This window comes from Poromitra crassiceps (genome assembly GCF_964638095.1).
Source record: "Poromitra crassiceps genome assembly, chromosome: 6".
Taxonomy (NCBI): Eukaryota; Metazoa; Chordata; class Actinopteri; order Beryciformes; family Melamphaidae; genus Poromitra; species Poromitra crassiceps.
In genome coordinates this window covers 29,391,452-29,405,421 of record NC_139627.1, presented here as the reverse complement: position 1 = coordinate 29,405,421, position 13,970 = coordinate 29,391,452, and the positions used below count along the sequence as shown (strand labels likewise).

General features: G+C 43.4%; 1 protein-coding gene across 1 annotated transcript in view; it reads left to right on the top strand.

The window, feature by feature from the left end:
- Nucleotides 1-276: 276 nt before the first annotated feature.
- LOC310778126 (transmembrane protein 163a-like) overlaps nucleotides 277-13,970 on the top strand; it is a gene marked incomplete at its 5' end in the record, with an annotated part of 103,763 nt that continues 90,069 nt past the window's right edge. Inside the window, 2 exons of the mRNA XM_083638468.1 lie at nucleotides 277-475; nucleotides 8,697-8,816. Coding sequence (XP_083494594.1) covers nucleotides 277-475; nucleotides 8,697-8,816 — 319 coding nt within the window. The remainder of the gene's footprint in view (nucleotides 476-8,696; nucleotides 8,817-13,970) is intronic.

The following is a 13,970-nucleotide window of genomic DNA, read 5'->3' as shown; positions in this document are numbered from 1 at the left end:
TGACTTTTTCGCACAGTATTTCAACCATCCTGCAGAGCTTTCACCTGTAGACTTGTATTCAACCGGAGGGAGTTGTGTCGCTGCTGCTGATGCTGGGGAGATACCAGTGCTTTATCTCCAGTCTGCTCTCACCGCATCTCTCTCTCCCTGCGCAACACACCGGTGGCATCGGACGGACGCGCTGGATGGCTGCTGCCCTTGACAAACCGGTGTGAATCTTTCCCCCACTTCTCCTTCTGACCCTTAAAAAAAACAGACAATAACTCGGCAGCAACAATGACAGATCCGACAACTCAAGAGTGCTATGTCCCGGACCCGACTATCGTGGATCCCTGCCCGGCGATGGTGAGGAACGGGCAGTGCGCCCCGGATGGCGTCGCCAACAACCATCACCACCAAGCCAAAGCCCCCGGCCAGCCAGATCCGTTCACCACGGGCCAGGAGATGAAGATCACCGACAACGTGGAGGGAGAAGGTAGCATGATTCGGTCGTGTTTTGTGTTTTGTAAAAAAAAGTAAAGAAAAAAAAAGAAGTTTGGCTATATAGGCTATAGGCTATGTGGTGGTGATGGGGAAAAACCCGGAAACTTGGGTATTTTATTTTTTATTTTTTGCCCATGCTATTTATAGCCTTCTCTCATTTGAATAATTTATAATGGCTCTAAGTCAGCAGGATAGATTTTAGATGAAGGCAAAAGTAAAAATGATTTCAATTCAACCTACATATGAACTCAAACTGGGTTCTATTAGCCTACCAAACTTCATTCATTCATTCATTCATTCATTCATTCATTCATTCACTCACTCACTCACTCACTCACTCACTCACTCACTCACTCACTCACCCACTCAGTGTCTATAGGCTATTCTTATAGGCCTAATGGTGTGGGCTTTGACAGTCAGTATATTTACATGCACAGTTAAGTCGAGCTATGGTTATAGCTTGATTAGGCTATGGTTACAAAATAGATATTGCTTCTGAGAAATCCATATTTCTTTAAAACACACACACACACACACACACACACACACACACACACACACACACACACACACACACACACACATTCTGCTTCCCTGTAAATGGTAATTGGATTTAGCTGTCACATTTCCATATTAGTCACATGTAATAAACCCTGACATACATCACTGGGTATGTGCATTTGCTTAGGCGCTAGTGTGAGCTTCTGTGTGTATTTGTGTATGTGTGTCTGAGTGCATGTGTGTGATCTCTCTCATAACTCACTATAATCCCATGTGTTATCCCATGTGTAGAATGCCTGTGATCAAAAACAAAACATTCCACTGTGGATAATAGTGGAGTCTCAGTTGCACAACAATAAGCTTGCTGCTTATCTCTCTAGGCTCCAAGCCGCATATTTATTATGTGTGTTTAACTGGATTTGATGACAAAGGATTTAATGAACATGATAATTATTCTATCCAGTTTTACACATGATATTCATATCATCAGGTATGTATGGCTTGAGTAACTAAATTGATGTTTGCTTTGCAGTGTTGTCACTAGAGATTGGATTGGATATAGATTGGATTTTGGCTCATATTTAAGAAATATTGTTTGAATCAATCAATCTATCTATCTATCTATCTATCTATCTATCTATCTATCTATGTATGTACACTTTTGTGTTTGTAACTAGAAATCTCGCGCACTGTGCACCGCATGCTCTATTTCTAGGGTGGAGACTCTGGAGACGATGCGCCATGGGCACACATTTTTGGGGGTTGGCCAAACATGTTAACTCTTGCCACTTCATCCATATCATCAGTGGGTATGACATCACTTGACGATTGTGGGGCCTGACATGACATATCATCAGTGGTTATGACATCATCCTTAACATCGCTCACTGTTTTCCAGTTGACCCTTGCCCCGTTGCCTGCTGACATCATCTCTGTCAGGGATTGGCTGTTTAGAGCATACCCCTCCTGGTCATGCCAGGCCCTCAGTCAGGCCTCAGGCATGTCTGGATTGACCATGACTGTTGAGCTGAACAAAGTGGAGAGATATCTGCCCCCAAAATCAGGCAGAATCGTGTTTGTCAGTTTGGTGTCACTTACCTTCTCTTCTGTTATTTCCATCAGTCTTTAGTCTTGCTGCCTTCTGCTCTGGTGAAATAAAATCGATCTCCTTGCTCAGCCTTAACATGACGGTGGTTGTCAATTGTTTTTTGGGGGAGAAAAGTCCGCTGCTCGGGAACCCCTTGTAGTTGTGTGTTACGTCTACGGCTCCGCTAGGCCGGAGCGGAGGCGTTGGTTTAGCGGAGCCGCAGCTTTTCCTGGTGAGAGTAGCCGGGCTGGTGGCTTCCATTCTCCCTGTAGCGTAACCCCCGCCCCCCGCGCAGCCCATGCATGTAAATAACAACAAATTGATATCCATTCTCCTAGCCGATGGTCTCATTTGCCCATGTAGGTCATATAGAGGCACCAGTATTTCATAACCAGTTTAAAAGGTCAGTTATGGATTTCTTTTTTAAGTTATATGTTATAGCCTACTTCCTGGTATGGTCGCAGTGACTACTGACTGAGCACCAAAGTCATGCCGGCTAAAGTCACGTCCTCTCCTGCATTCAACATACAACCAAGGGATTTCATCTGCCATTCATTTTCCATGTACAGTTTGTTAAAATTTCCATGTGTTCATTTGACGTTATACATGGAGGGCGGAGGGCAGATATGCGGTCGCTATGACGACCAGTTGTCGGCGGAGGTGAGTACACTTGTGGTGGAAGCAGATAGTCTATCAGGTCAAGACGATTAAGGCCAAGTATGAGTAGAGCCGTACTGTGCTGTTATATGTGGTGGAAATGAGCCATAAGTAGAGGGCTCTCTTGGAGACTTCTCTGTGGTGATACGGGAAACCTCCTCTGGACTCTTACACACTCCAATCACATCGATGATGTCATCCGCTTGTCTCTGTTCTCCAGCTCGCCGATGGGCACGAAGTCGTACTGCATGGTGCGAATGCCCTGGCTGTCACCGCAGGGCACGATGGAGCTATTAGCATGGAGTGTCACGACTCATCTCGTAATCGTTCTTCAGCTTCGTGTACTCCTTGTTGGCCAGCTTCAGCATGGCCTTACTGATGTAGTACACCTTGTCTTGCTCCACTAAAGGGAACATCTGTCTCTTTTTTGAAGGCTGTGATCCTGATCTCTCCCACTCTCATAAGAGAAGAGCTTGCCCTCTCCTCTAGAGTTACTGCAGGTGCAGGCGCTGGACTTGTTGGTGACTCGGGCTCTGGTTGTCCACTTTCATTGGTTGGGGTTGAGGATCATGATGGGACCATTCTTACTGGAGAGGTTTGAGAAGTGTCGGGTGGCATTTTTGCTGGAGAGGTTTGAGAAGTGCTGGGTGCCATCAGTGGTCTTCTTCACCAAACATCTGCCACGGCCTTGGCCAAAAGAAGGCTCTGCTCTATTGAACTTGAGTGAAGCTGAAGGTCCAGGTACTGTGGCAGGCAGGGGGTTGACGGGACGGGGGTGCTTGGAGCAGACTTCTGGGGAGACCCCGGGCGCTATCTTCGCAAAAGCGGTAATTTAGCGTTTGCGCTCGTTTAACACCGTGCGCAATGCAAATTGGGGGCGGGCACAAGCGCATGCCTGTTATAATTGTACTGGGCATACGCCAAAGCAGGCGTTTCAGCGCTAAAATGTGGGGATAGATGGCATTATCCTATCGTCAGCAGCGCGCAATTACTTTGCTCTAAGAGCTTTGAAAAGCACCTCTTAGCTGCGCTCCAGGCGCTAAAACACTCACTGTGCTTGATCGCACCATAATCTCCGCGCTGTGCAGCGCAGAAACGTCATTACGCACGGACGTGCCACCCCAGGACATCAAATTCTGCTGCTAAAATTGTCTACCCAAACAATTATATCATTTTTAAACAGTTATGTTTCTGTATAAATCATTACAATAATGTTCCTGTGAGGTGGGGATGCGTTTTGCTGCTGCCTGGCAGGGGTACAAAACTCGGCATAACACCTGGACAGCGGACTGTAATCTTCCCTGCCTTAAGGCACGCGCAGGTGCCTTAAGGTGGGCAACAGGTGGGCAAGCGCTAATAGGGGATATCGCCTGTACGAAGATAGGGCCCCACGTCTTATCACCTGCATTATATGGGGTTGGAGTTCCAATCTTCCCTCTGATCTCCTCAGCAGTTTGCTGCCGAGTTTCTCTGGCTCCAGCCAATTTCTTGCGCTTGGCTTCGGGATTGGAGAGTGCCGGTCTCTTCCTTTTGGCCATTGTTGGCACAGCTAAGTAGTGTAGTACCAGTCCTAATATACTCCCACCACTTATATAGCCCAAACATTATGACAGTGATGTTAAAAGTAGGATTAACACCACAGAAGGACAGAAGAGAGAGACATCATAATGTCAACAGTGACATCATCTCTGACATCATCAGTGAAAATAATCAGTAAATGATGTCACAATGTCAACAGTGACATCATCGGTGAAGCAGGAATGTGATGCCGATGATGTCACAATGGCTCTGTGAGTATGAAGGCCTAAACACATAAAATATCTAGTGCCCCCTGTGTTCTTTTGTTTGTTTTTGCACCAGATTCATTCCAGACCCCTGAAAAGTGTTTTGGGAGAGTTAGGAGGCGATCTGAGCAACAGCAACAATACGCTATGCAACTCTGAACAAACAGACAGCTCTCCAATTTAGTATCATGAGATATAAGATAAGATATGATAAGATAAGATAAGATAAGATAAGATAAGATAAGATAAGATAAGATAGGTCCAATCTCCTCATTAGGTGATGTCAACAAAGCTCATTATAAATATGTGGCCAGCACATATAGAGCTAATGAGCTATTAAAATACATGATTGCAGGGAGCAGACATCAAGGAGGAATCTATTGCCAACACACCGCAACACACACCATAACACACACACACACACACACACACACACACACACACACACACACACACACACACACACACACACACACACACACACACACACACACACACACACACACACACACAAATAGGTGCAAAGCAAAATACACACATACCCTACCTACACACACATGCACATGCACTTGGGCTCGCTTCACTCTTTCCCTCCCTCCCTCCCTCCCTCCCTCCCCCGCTCGGGTCCTTACAGGTTGCATCATTATTTACATAAAAGTCCCTGTGCTGAGAAAACCTCTGCAGTCATCTGATCCTGCTCCTCTATGCCACTGGTGTTCAAACACTTTTTCTCTAGCAACTCACATAAAAAAGAAGTTTCTATCTATCCATCCATCCATCCACACACACACACACACACACACACACACACACACACACACACACACACACACACACACACACACACACACACACACACACACACACACACACACACACACACATGGGCATTAAGGAGAGCTATGTGGAGCACATGCTTCCCCGGCTGATCCCCCAGCCATGCATCATGTGAGCAGAGTGAGGCATCAGTCAACCATGCTGTCTCACTTCCTCTAGTCTCGCTTGCCAGCCTCCTCTCCCTTCCATGAGAGGAGTCTGGCTGCATGGAAACAGGCTGCTGGAATAATCCCTCCCCTGCTCTACAGCTGCTCTCCCATTGGAGGCGTCCATTTCAGTCGCTGCCGGATTTCCGCTCCCCATTTACAAGCTCTGTCATTGGCTCCGACCATGTCAATCAGAGCGGCTTCCGCTCCCTCCTCCCTGTGTGTCGCTGTACATTTTATTCAAGCATCATGAATCATGAACAGCTTACATGTAGTATGTGTTTGATCTATCTGATCTTTAGAGAAGCCTATAGCAACTGCTGTTACTGTCAATAGTATGAGGTACTTTTAGAAATCACTATTTGCAAGTCCAAACGGGAGTACTATATAAATTATGTATGTAGGCCTATATATGTATTAAAAAGTCACATAAAATTAGATAGTTCAATCAATATTTTATGACCATGATCACATTTCTAGTCTCTTCATGACAGGTAATGGGAGTCAAAGTGTTTGCCCGGGATTTTCACCCAATCAAGCTTTACTTTATGGTAAATCTGGACTGGAAAATTCACCAATATCCATAGTAAATGGCCCTGGCTTTAGCTGCAGTGTTCACAATGCCTTTCCCTTGTCCGCTGTCATAGACAGACTCCACATTGAGACACATGTGGCTCAAGGACTGATGGAAACTCAAAATGTCAGAGTTCACAGAGAATACTTTGTCAGGACACATGTCAAATATATCTCACAACGCTACTGCATCTTTCAGGTTCCCAATGTTCTATTATTGTTATTTGCAATATAAAAAAGTCTACACATATCCATACAGCTCCACACCACACAAAAACAGGCTATATAGTATATATACACACTGCACACGCAGTTGACAAACAGTCTGCATACTCTTTCAGTAGAAAATAGTAAATGTGAAAGGGCATGAATACAGAGTTGATCTTATGATTGGATGTGTCGTATAGCTGTAGGCCTAACTGTTGGACCATGTGACTCCTTTTGATCTCCCTCTCTCTCTCTCTCTCTCTCTCTCTCACACACACACACACACACACACACACACACACACACACACACACACACACACACACACACACACACACACACACACACACACACACACACACACACACACACACACAGTGACAGTCTCTGTGAGTTGAGTTTGTTGACCTTTGTGTGTGACCTTATATGATGGACAGGTCATGTGATTTCCTATTTCCTTTGATTTTCTTTCCTTCGAAGAAATGAATTACAACCAGATTAAGTGATTTCAAGACAGGGAAAGTCAAAGGTTAGGTCGAGTCTAGAGTTTGGTAAACTGGGCTGCCATGAACAAAAGAGTCATTGGCCTGTTTCTGATGGTTTTAACGTCAACCATTCCGCCGGCGACACATTTTGGCCTGGCTGAAGTCATCATGGTGCAGTTTCCACAGTAATAAAAGCCTCACAGTATTTCTTGCAGATTTCTCAAACTAATTAAGTACAAAGCTTCTGTCCTCGCTGCATTTTCTATAATCAGGACACTGCGGAAAAACAACTGGGAAAACTATGTGGGATCTTCAACCTGACCTGAACTTGTAAAATCATTTTAGGCGGCTGAGCTGAGGATCACCATGGGTCCTTGTGGGGTTTCCAGGGGGTCCCCAGCAAATTGATTAATTAGTAAACTTAGAGAATGTATAGAAGAATGACTATTTTGAGTGTAGTTTCACTCTTATCTCTCTACCCACAATACAGATAGTCATGGGATTCTGGGGAAACTCATATCATATAGGGGGGTACGGTGGCGCCTCACAGCTAGAAGGTCCTGAGTTCGATTCTCGCCTGGGACGCTGTGGGCGCTGGAGTTGTGACCCCCCCATATCTTCAGTGCCTACTGCCCAGGTGGGTTATCTCGTCGAAAGGGCCTTTCTGTGTGGAGTTTGCATGTTCTCCCCGTGCTCCCCAGGGGCTTCCTCCGTACATAACCCCCCACTAAAAACATGCAGAAGATCGTCATCCGACCAGTGACGACAACATCTGAAGTTGGTCCCCGGGCGCTGGAAAGAAAAAGCGACCACTGCTCCTGGCCTGCCCCCTGGAGGAAAGGACAAGCCTGGATGGGTCAAATGCAGAGGACAGATTTCACCGGCCACCGTCAGCATGAGTGTGTGTTTGTGGCCGCATGCATGTGCTGAAGTGTTCGTGTGACAATAAAAGACGGGCTTGTCCGTCTGAAATCGTGTTTAATCGTGTTTATATCTAACATTACAATTATTATCAGATTTGGGTCAGAGAGATCAAATCTCATCAAATCGGGGTCCATGGCCTTATTGTGGACTAAACTAGGGGTCCTGATGGCTGACATTCTTTTTATTCTCAGTGGAAAATGGAATATTTGAAGATAGATTCAGCATTATGCGTTCATTTCTAGTTCATGATCTTCGTTCAGTGAATGTGTACATGTTTAGTTTGTTAGTTATGAACTCACGACGAAGATTCTTTTAGGCTTTATATCGTTGCTATGGTTGTTGCTTTATGGTTATGTTATTTTGTTGTTATGTTATGGTTGTTGTTGTTGTTGTTGTTGTTGTTGTTGTTGTTGTTGTTGTTGTTGCAATGGTCATTGCTATGGTCGTCAGCTCAGCGCCCCCCAGGCGCTGAGCTCACAGCCGACTGTGACAGCTCATTTGGATGTAAAAAATAAAATAAAAATCTAGATTTATAAATATTGTATGAAACCACAAAGTCAGTCTCCCATTTCGTGTCAGGGAAGCATCTTGAGGCAGATTATAATCTGGGCTGTCTGCTCTCTGACTTCAGGTGAAGATTTTGCTCATGCGTAGTGGTATTCCAATTTAACTCCCGCTCTAGTTTAATTACTAACATTACTCCCAACACCGTTTGGTAGTGCATTGAATGCTTTTCAATTAAGTAACATGGACTATATGAACAATGATTAAGATGTGGTGACATTAAGACAGCTGTATCACAAGCTGATCAATAAAATGGCAATATATGAGTCTGAGTCTATCAGTTATGTGTCATATGGATTTTGAAGTATGTCTTATGACTAGCTGTGGAGAGTGTGAGTAAAAACATGATCAATACATTACCACATAAGGCAACTCATCTCTCAAAAAGGCAGGTAAAACAATAAAGAATGGATTGTATGTTGATTGTTGAAATGTGTCTGTCCTGCAGGCCTCCTGGAGAGCAGCATGCGTCTGAAGCCTCATGAAGCTCAGAGCTACAGGAAGAAAGCTCTGTGGGTGTCCTGGATCTCCATCGTGGTCACACTCATACTGGCTGTGGCAGCTTTCAGTAAGTCCATGAAATAATGCTATGGAAGCTGAGATAATGAGGAACATTCACCTGTGTACCAGTGGCAGTATCACATGTAGGATGGGGGGGAAAATCGATACACCATAGTATCGCGATATTTTGCCTGACGATATTGTATCGATATTTGGATGCCAAGTAGGCTATCGATATAAAAAAAATAATACTAATAAAAAATTGCAGGCCATGCCATGCCAGGCCACCGGGCATCTGCCCGAAGTGCCCGATGTTGCAGTCCGCGCCTGCAGTGGCGTATTGAGTCCAGAGAAGCTTAATAATGTAGCCTACATGTGGGGCAAAAAAAAAACACACAAAAAAAAAACACTGCATGTTTTACTTCCGGTGAGGTCAAGGAAAAGGTAGGAAAAGGAGTTAGACAATATATCGAAATATCGCAATATTCAATATATCGCAATATTCAATATATCGCAATATCGCAATACTATCGTATCGTGACTGAAGTATCGTTTTAGTATCGTATCGTGGGCATCTGGTGATTCCCACCCCTAATCACATGTGGCAGCTTGTCTGAAAATACAAGATACTGCTGTGCTTTTGTGGGGCAGCTTCTTCAGTTAGCTAACATTATCTACTGTAGTTCTGTCTGTGGCTTGTTGACCAAGAGGAAACGTCATCTAAACGTGAAGTTCCTATGTCTAGTATTGGTGCAAACGTAACTACATGTAGCTTTACCCGAGTCTTAAAGAGATACAAAGACCCTGGGTTACACTGCTTTACAGAGGTAAATAGTAAAATAATTGTATTGTTTACTGGAAGTACAATGTCACAACTACATTGGCTTTAATCCAAAAATATAACCGTAAATGCAACTGAAAGGAATACTATGGTATCTACGTACAGTATACAGGAGATAAACCAGGTTTCACTACTGACACAGGAGCTGTAAGTCATGCTGTTAATCATCCTGATACTGGCACATTTCAGCTAAGGAAAATGTTCATATCCTCTGCCCCCCCCCCCCCCCCCCCCAGCTCTCAGGCTGTTAACATGCACTGTTCCTCCATACTGTAGCTATGAAAAGTAATGCACTATGATTTTGTATATAACACATAATGTATGAAGGTACAGTAACCAGCATATCCTGTAAGACACTTTAGCAATTTTACTCAAAACCTCATGAGATGCTTGCTGGCTTAAATGGATAATTTTAGCCACAGTTGTACGTGGCGTGACATAATCCATTTATTCTTTTCTATTTAAAGCTACAATATGCTAACAATATGCAACCTTTTGACATTAAATAAATAAATAAATAAGATATAGGCCTATCATATCACATCCATTGATCCACCGTTTGCATGACATTGGCTCTTCAATGATGTTTGGGACATTTTGGGGGTGTAAACTGTTCTGTGGGTGCAGCCAGTGATGACCTGGGTACGTGTGACTATCAGAGAATTATTAGCAACAGCAACACTGGCAGAAGGCAGTCAGAAATGCAAGAACAGCAAGGCTAAGCATGAAATGGGTGAATATCACCATTGCTTTCTATTGCTGAATCCCTGTGTTTGTTGTTTGTTGTTGTCTCCGTCAACACCTGTGTACGGATGCTGGTCCTCAGCCTCGGGGTAGACGCTGTTTCATGGGGAGTAGGTCGGGACTAACAATATCCTTCCTGTCTCAATATATTGTAGTTTTAAGAAAATAAACAATGCCTAGAAATGCTGCGAAATTGAAATAATATTGAAATATTAGTCAGAGTTATGCTTGAAGTTTTCATCAGCTTTCAATTTCAATTGCTTTCTCAATGCACCCCCCCCCCCCAATCCATGTCACAACCTAGTCAATCCATGTCAATGGATTTTGACATTTCATTTCACAGAGATTCGTTGAACACAACATAGCATAGATCAATGATTCCTCTGCCGTTATTATGAAAGGATGCAATAAGAGTTTCAAAACACGCTGCGATGTCTCATGTCTGACCACCACTGTCTGATCTGAATGCAAGACAGGATGTTGCTTTGTCATCCTGGCTCAGCGCCGGTGTCGAGTCACCACCACGACGTGTCCTAATCTACTCAAACCTTTTCCCTCACCCACTTTGAGTTCAACTGAGCCCTGACCGGCTTCACACTGATACAGCTGCATCATGGATTCACACCCAGAAACTGCCCAGTGCAACTCAAAGGCACTTCAGTGAAAGTAGGCCTATAGTTGAAGGAGGCATTGATTGGCTTCTTGTACTCACAGCTCCCCATGTGGTGGTGAGAGGATTTGAGCTGGCTGTCCTCTGGTCACAAGGCCTCTTCTTTGATCTTAAATCAAGCTGCATCACATTCTAATTCATAGAAATGAGAGAGCTGTATGTGAGAAAATATGTTATGTGTCGAGTGGCGACCAATAATCCAAAAGAGAATAAATATTTCAGCTACTAAAAGCTCCCAAAGGCAAGAAGCTTCTTCTTGTGAACATGATCAGATTGTTAACCATCACATAGTGAAATGAAACATACAACAAAATATATTCTTTTAATCAGTAAAAAAAATATCCAAATGTTATTCTTGAAAGAGCTACACATTGGACTATATTTAACTAGGTCTAGATATGTTTGGTTTGGTTGAGAGTGCTTTGAGCAAGATGAGAAAGCAAGGGATGAATGGAAAAGACAAGAGAAAAGCTACGAGGGAAAGAGCAAAAAGTCAAAAATGTTCTCAGCACAGGTTCGCTCATATCAAACAGCAAAGAGAGGAATGAATGCTGAGGATGAGACAGAGAGAGGTAAACATTGCCACAGCTCGCTGTAGTGATGTAGCTGTAGCAAAAACATTGCTACTTGTACACTTTTGTTCACTTTGCACATTTGTACATTGTACTTACAGTGTACAGTCATAGTCATAGTATTATATCATATAATATGCTCTACAGTGGACATGTTCCGCAAAAATGCAAGAGCGCTGTAGTAGTTGTGTAAATATGTTTTTTTTTCCAAGTTCTCACCGACACCTACCTCTGACATAAGTTATGTTGTGTTGTCATTGATGTTACTGCTGCTGTAACTCCAGAATTTCTTTCCCACCGCAGATAAATAAAGTACTGTACTCTCTCTCTCTCTCTCTCGCTCTCTCTCTCTCTCTCTCTCTCTCTCTATATATATATATATATATATATATATATATATATCTATATCTACGGTATCTCTCTCTCTCTCTCTCTCTCTCTCTCTCTATATATATATATATATATCTATATCTCTCTCTCTCTCTCTCTCTCTCTCTCTCTCTATATATATATATATATATATATCTATATCTCTCTCTCTCTCTCTCTCTCTCTATATATATATGTATATATATATGTATATACAGTATATATATATATATATATATATATATATATATATATATATATATACATATATATATGTATATATATATATATATATATATATATATATATACATATATATATGTATATATATATATATATATATACATCTACAGCGAAAGACAGTACCGACTGAGCAAAGTCAAGAGGTGGAGGGCACAGTTTTTCCAGTGTGTGTGTGTGTGCGTGGGTGGGTTTGTGTGTGCGTGGGTGGGTGTGTGTGTGTGTGCTTGTGCACGTGTGTGTGTGTGTGTGTGTGTGTGTGTGTGTGTGTGCGCGCGCAAAGGATGTGAGAGAAAGACAGTAGTCTCGCTGGCCAGCCTCCTCTCCCTTCCGTCCGAGGAGTCTGGCACCGCAGGTCTCCATAGTGGGATTGCGATGGGTGGCGCTTAGTGGCAGTGCCCTTGGAAAATAATGTCAAACAATTCAACTTGCCGTTTTCAGCGTGTAGCAACGAGCTAGCGTGTAGGTTTCTGCCGTTAGCTGGCTAGCTAGTTATTGTGCTTGCTGAAAAGCAAGGCACAATCTTAAAGTCCGACATACTTATTTTTATTCTTTCTATCTGCCTTTTTTTAGGACGTAATAACTCCCCCAGTTTTCACACCACATAGACATGCCAGAACTCAAAACGTGCGGCTCATTGAGGAAAGGGTTGCTATGACTTTTCTAAGGGTTTGGTCAAGCGGTTTGGCCGCTTTTCACCAGCGTGTTTTTTCCCATTGACTTGAATGGGGTTTCGAAAAATCTTGCATTAAATTAGCTGTATCTCAGAAACCATATGAGGTACAACTACGAAACTTGGTAGGGAGGTTCACAGAAGGGTATTTTACTATCCACTAAAGAATTGCACCAATTTACCAGATGGTGGCGCTATAACAGCCCTCTTTACATTTTGGTTCATAACTTTTGAACCGTAGGGTCTATCATCAAACTTCTTTTTTCCCTGGATTCCTTGGGTCCTTCCGCATCTACTGATCTAGGCCACGCCCATTTCCGTCTCACTAGATTTTCCGCCATTTTGAATTGTGTCCAAAACAGTTTTTTTGCGATTTCTCCTTGAAATGATGTCCAATCTTCACCAAACCAAAGCACACATCATGTGGGGACTGTCCTGCACAACACTGTTTCGCGGTTTTTGAAAAAACCGCACTGTTGCGATATAATCGACTTCCAAAGTTCTGTGGGTGGGGCCTATTTCACAAAAATCGCCATAACTCCAGAACACAACTTCCGATGCTAACCAGACTTCGTACACGTGTGTAGGGATGTACTCTAAGCTGATAGGAAAAAGATTGTGTCATTTCGCCTATAGGGGGCGCTGTAGCAATATTAAGTCCAATCTTCTGTCCTGCACAACACCTTTCACAGTTTTCGAAAAGATTGCATCGTTGCGATATAATCCACTTCCGAAGTTCTGTGGGTGGGGCCTATTTCACAAAAATCACCATAACTCTGGAATGCATTATCCGATCCTAACCAACCTTGGTCCAGGTATGCCGGGATGTACTCTGAGCTGATACGAAAAATATTGTGTCATTTCGCCTATAGGGGGCGCTGTAGCAACATCAAGGACCTGTAGCTCACAAGCCATAAGAGCGATTGTTCCCAAATTGGAGCCATATGTTCATAGAGTACTCTTCTACTCTGGCCTAAAGAATTACACAGATTGAGCTGATGCTGGAGCTACAACAGCCATCTTTATGTTTTGGTCCATAACTTTAGAACCGCAGCTTCTACAATCGAAATTCTTCCGCCCCTGGATTCCTTGGCTGGATTCCTTGCTACTCA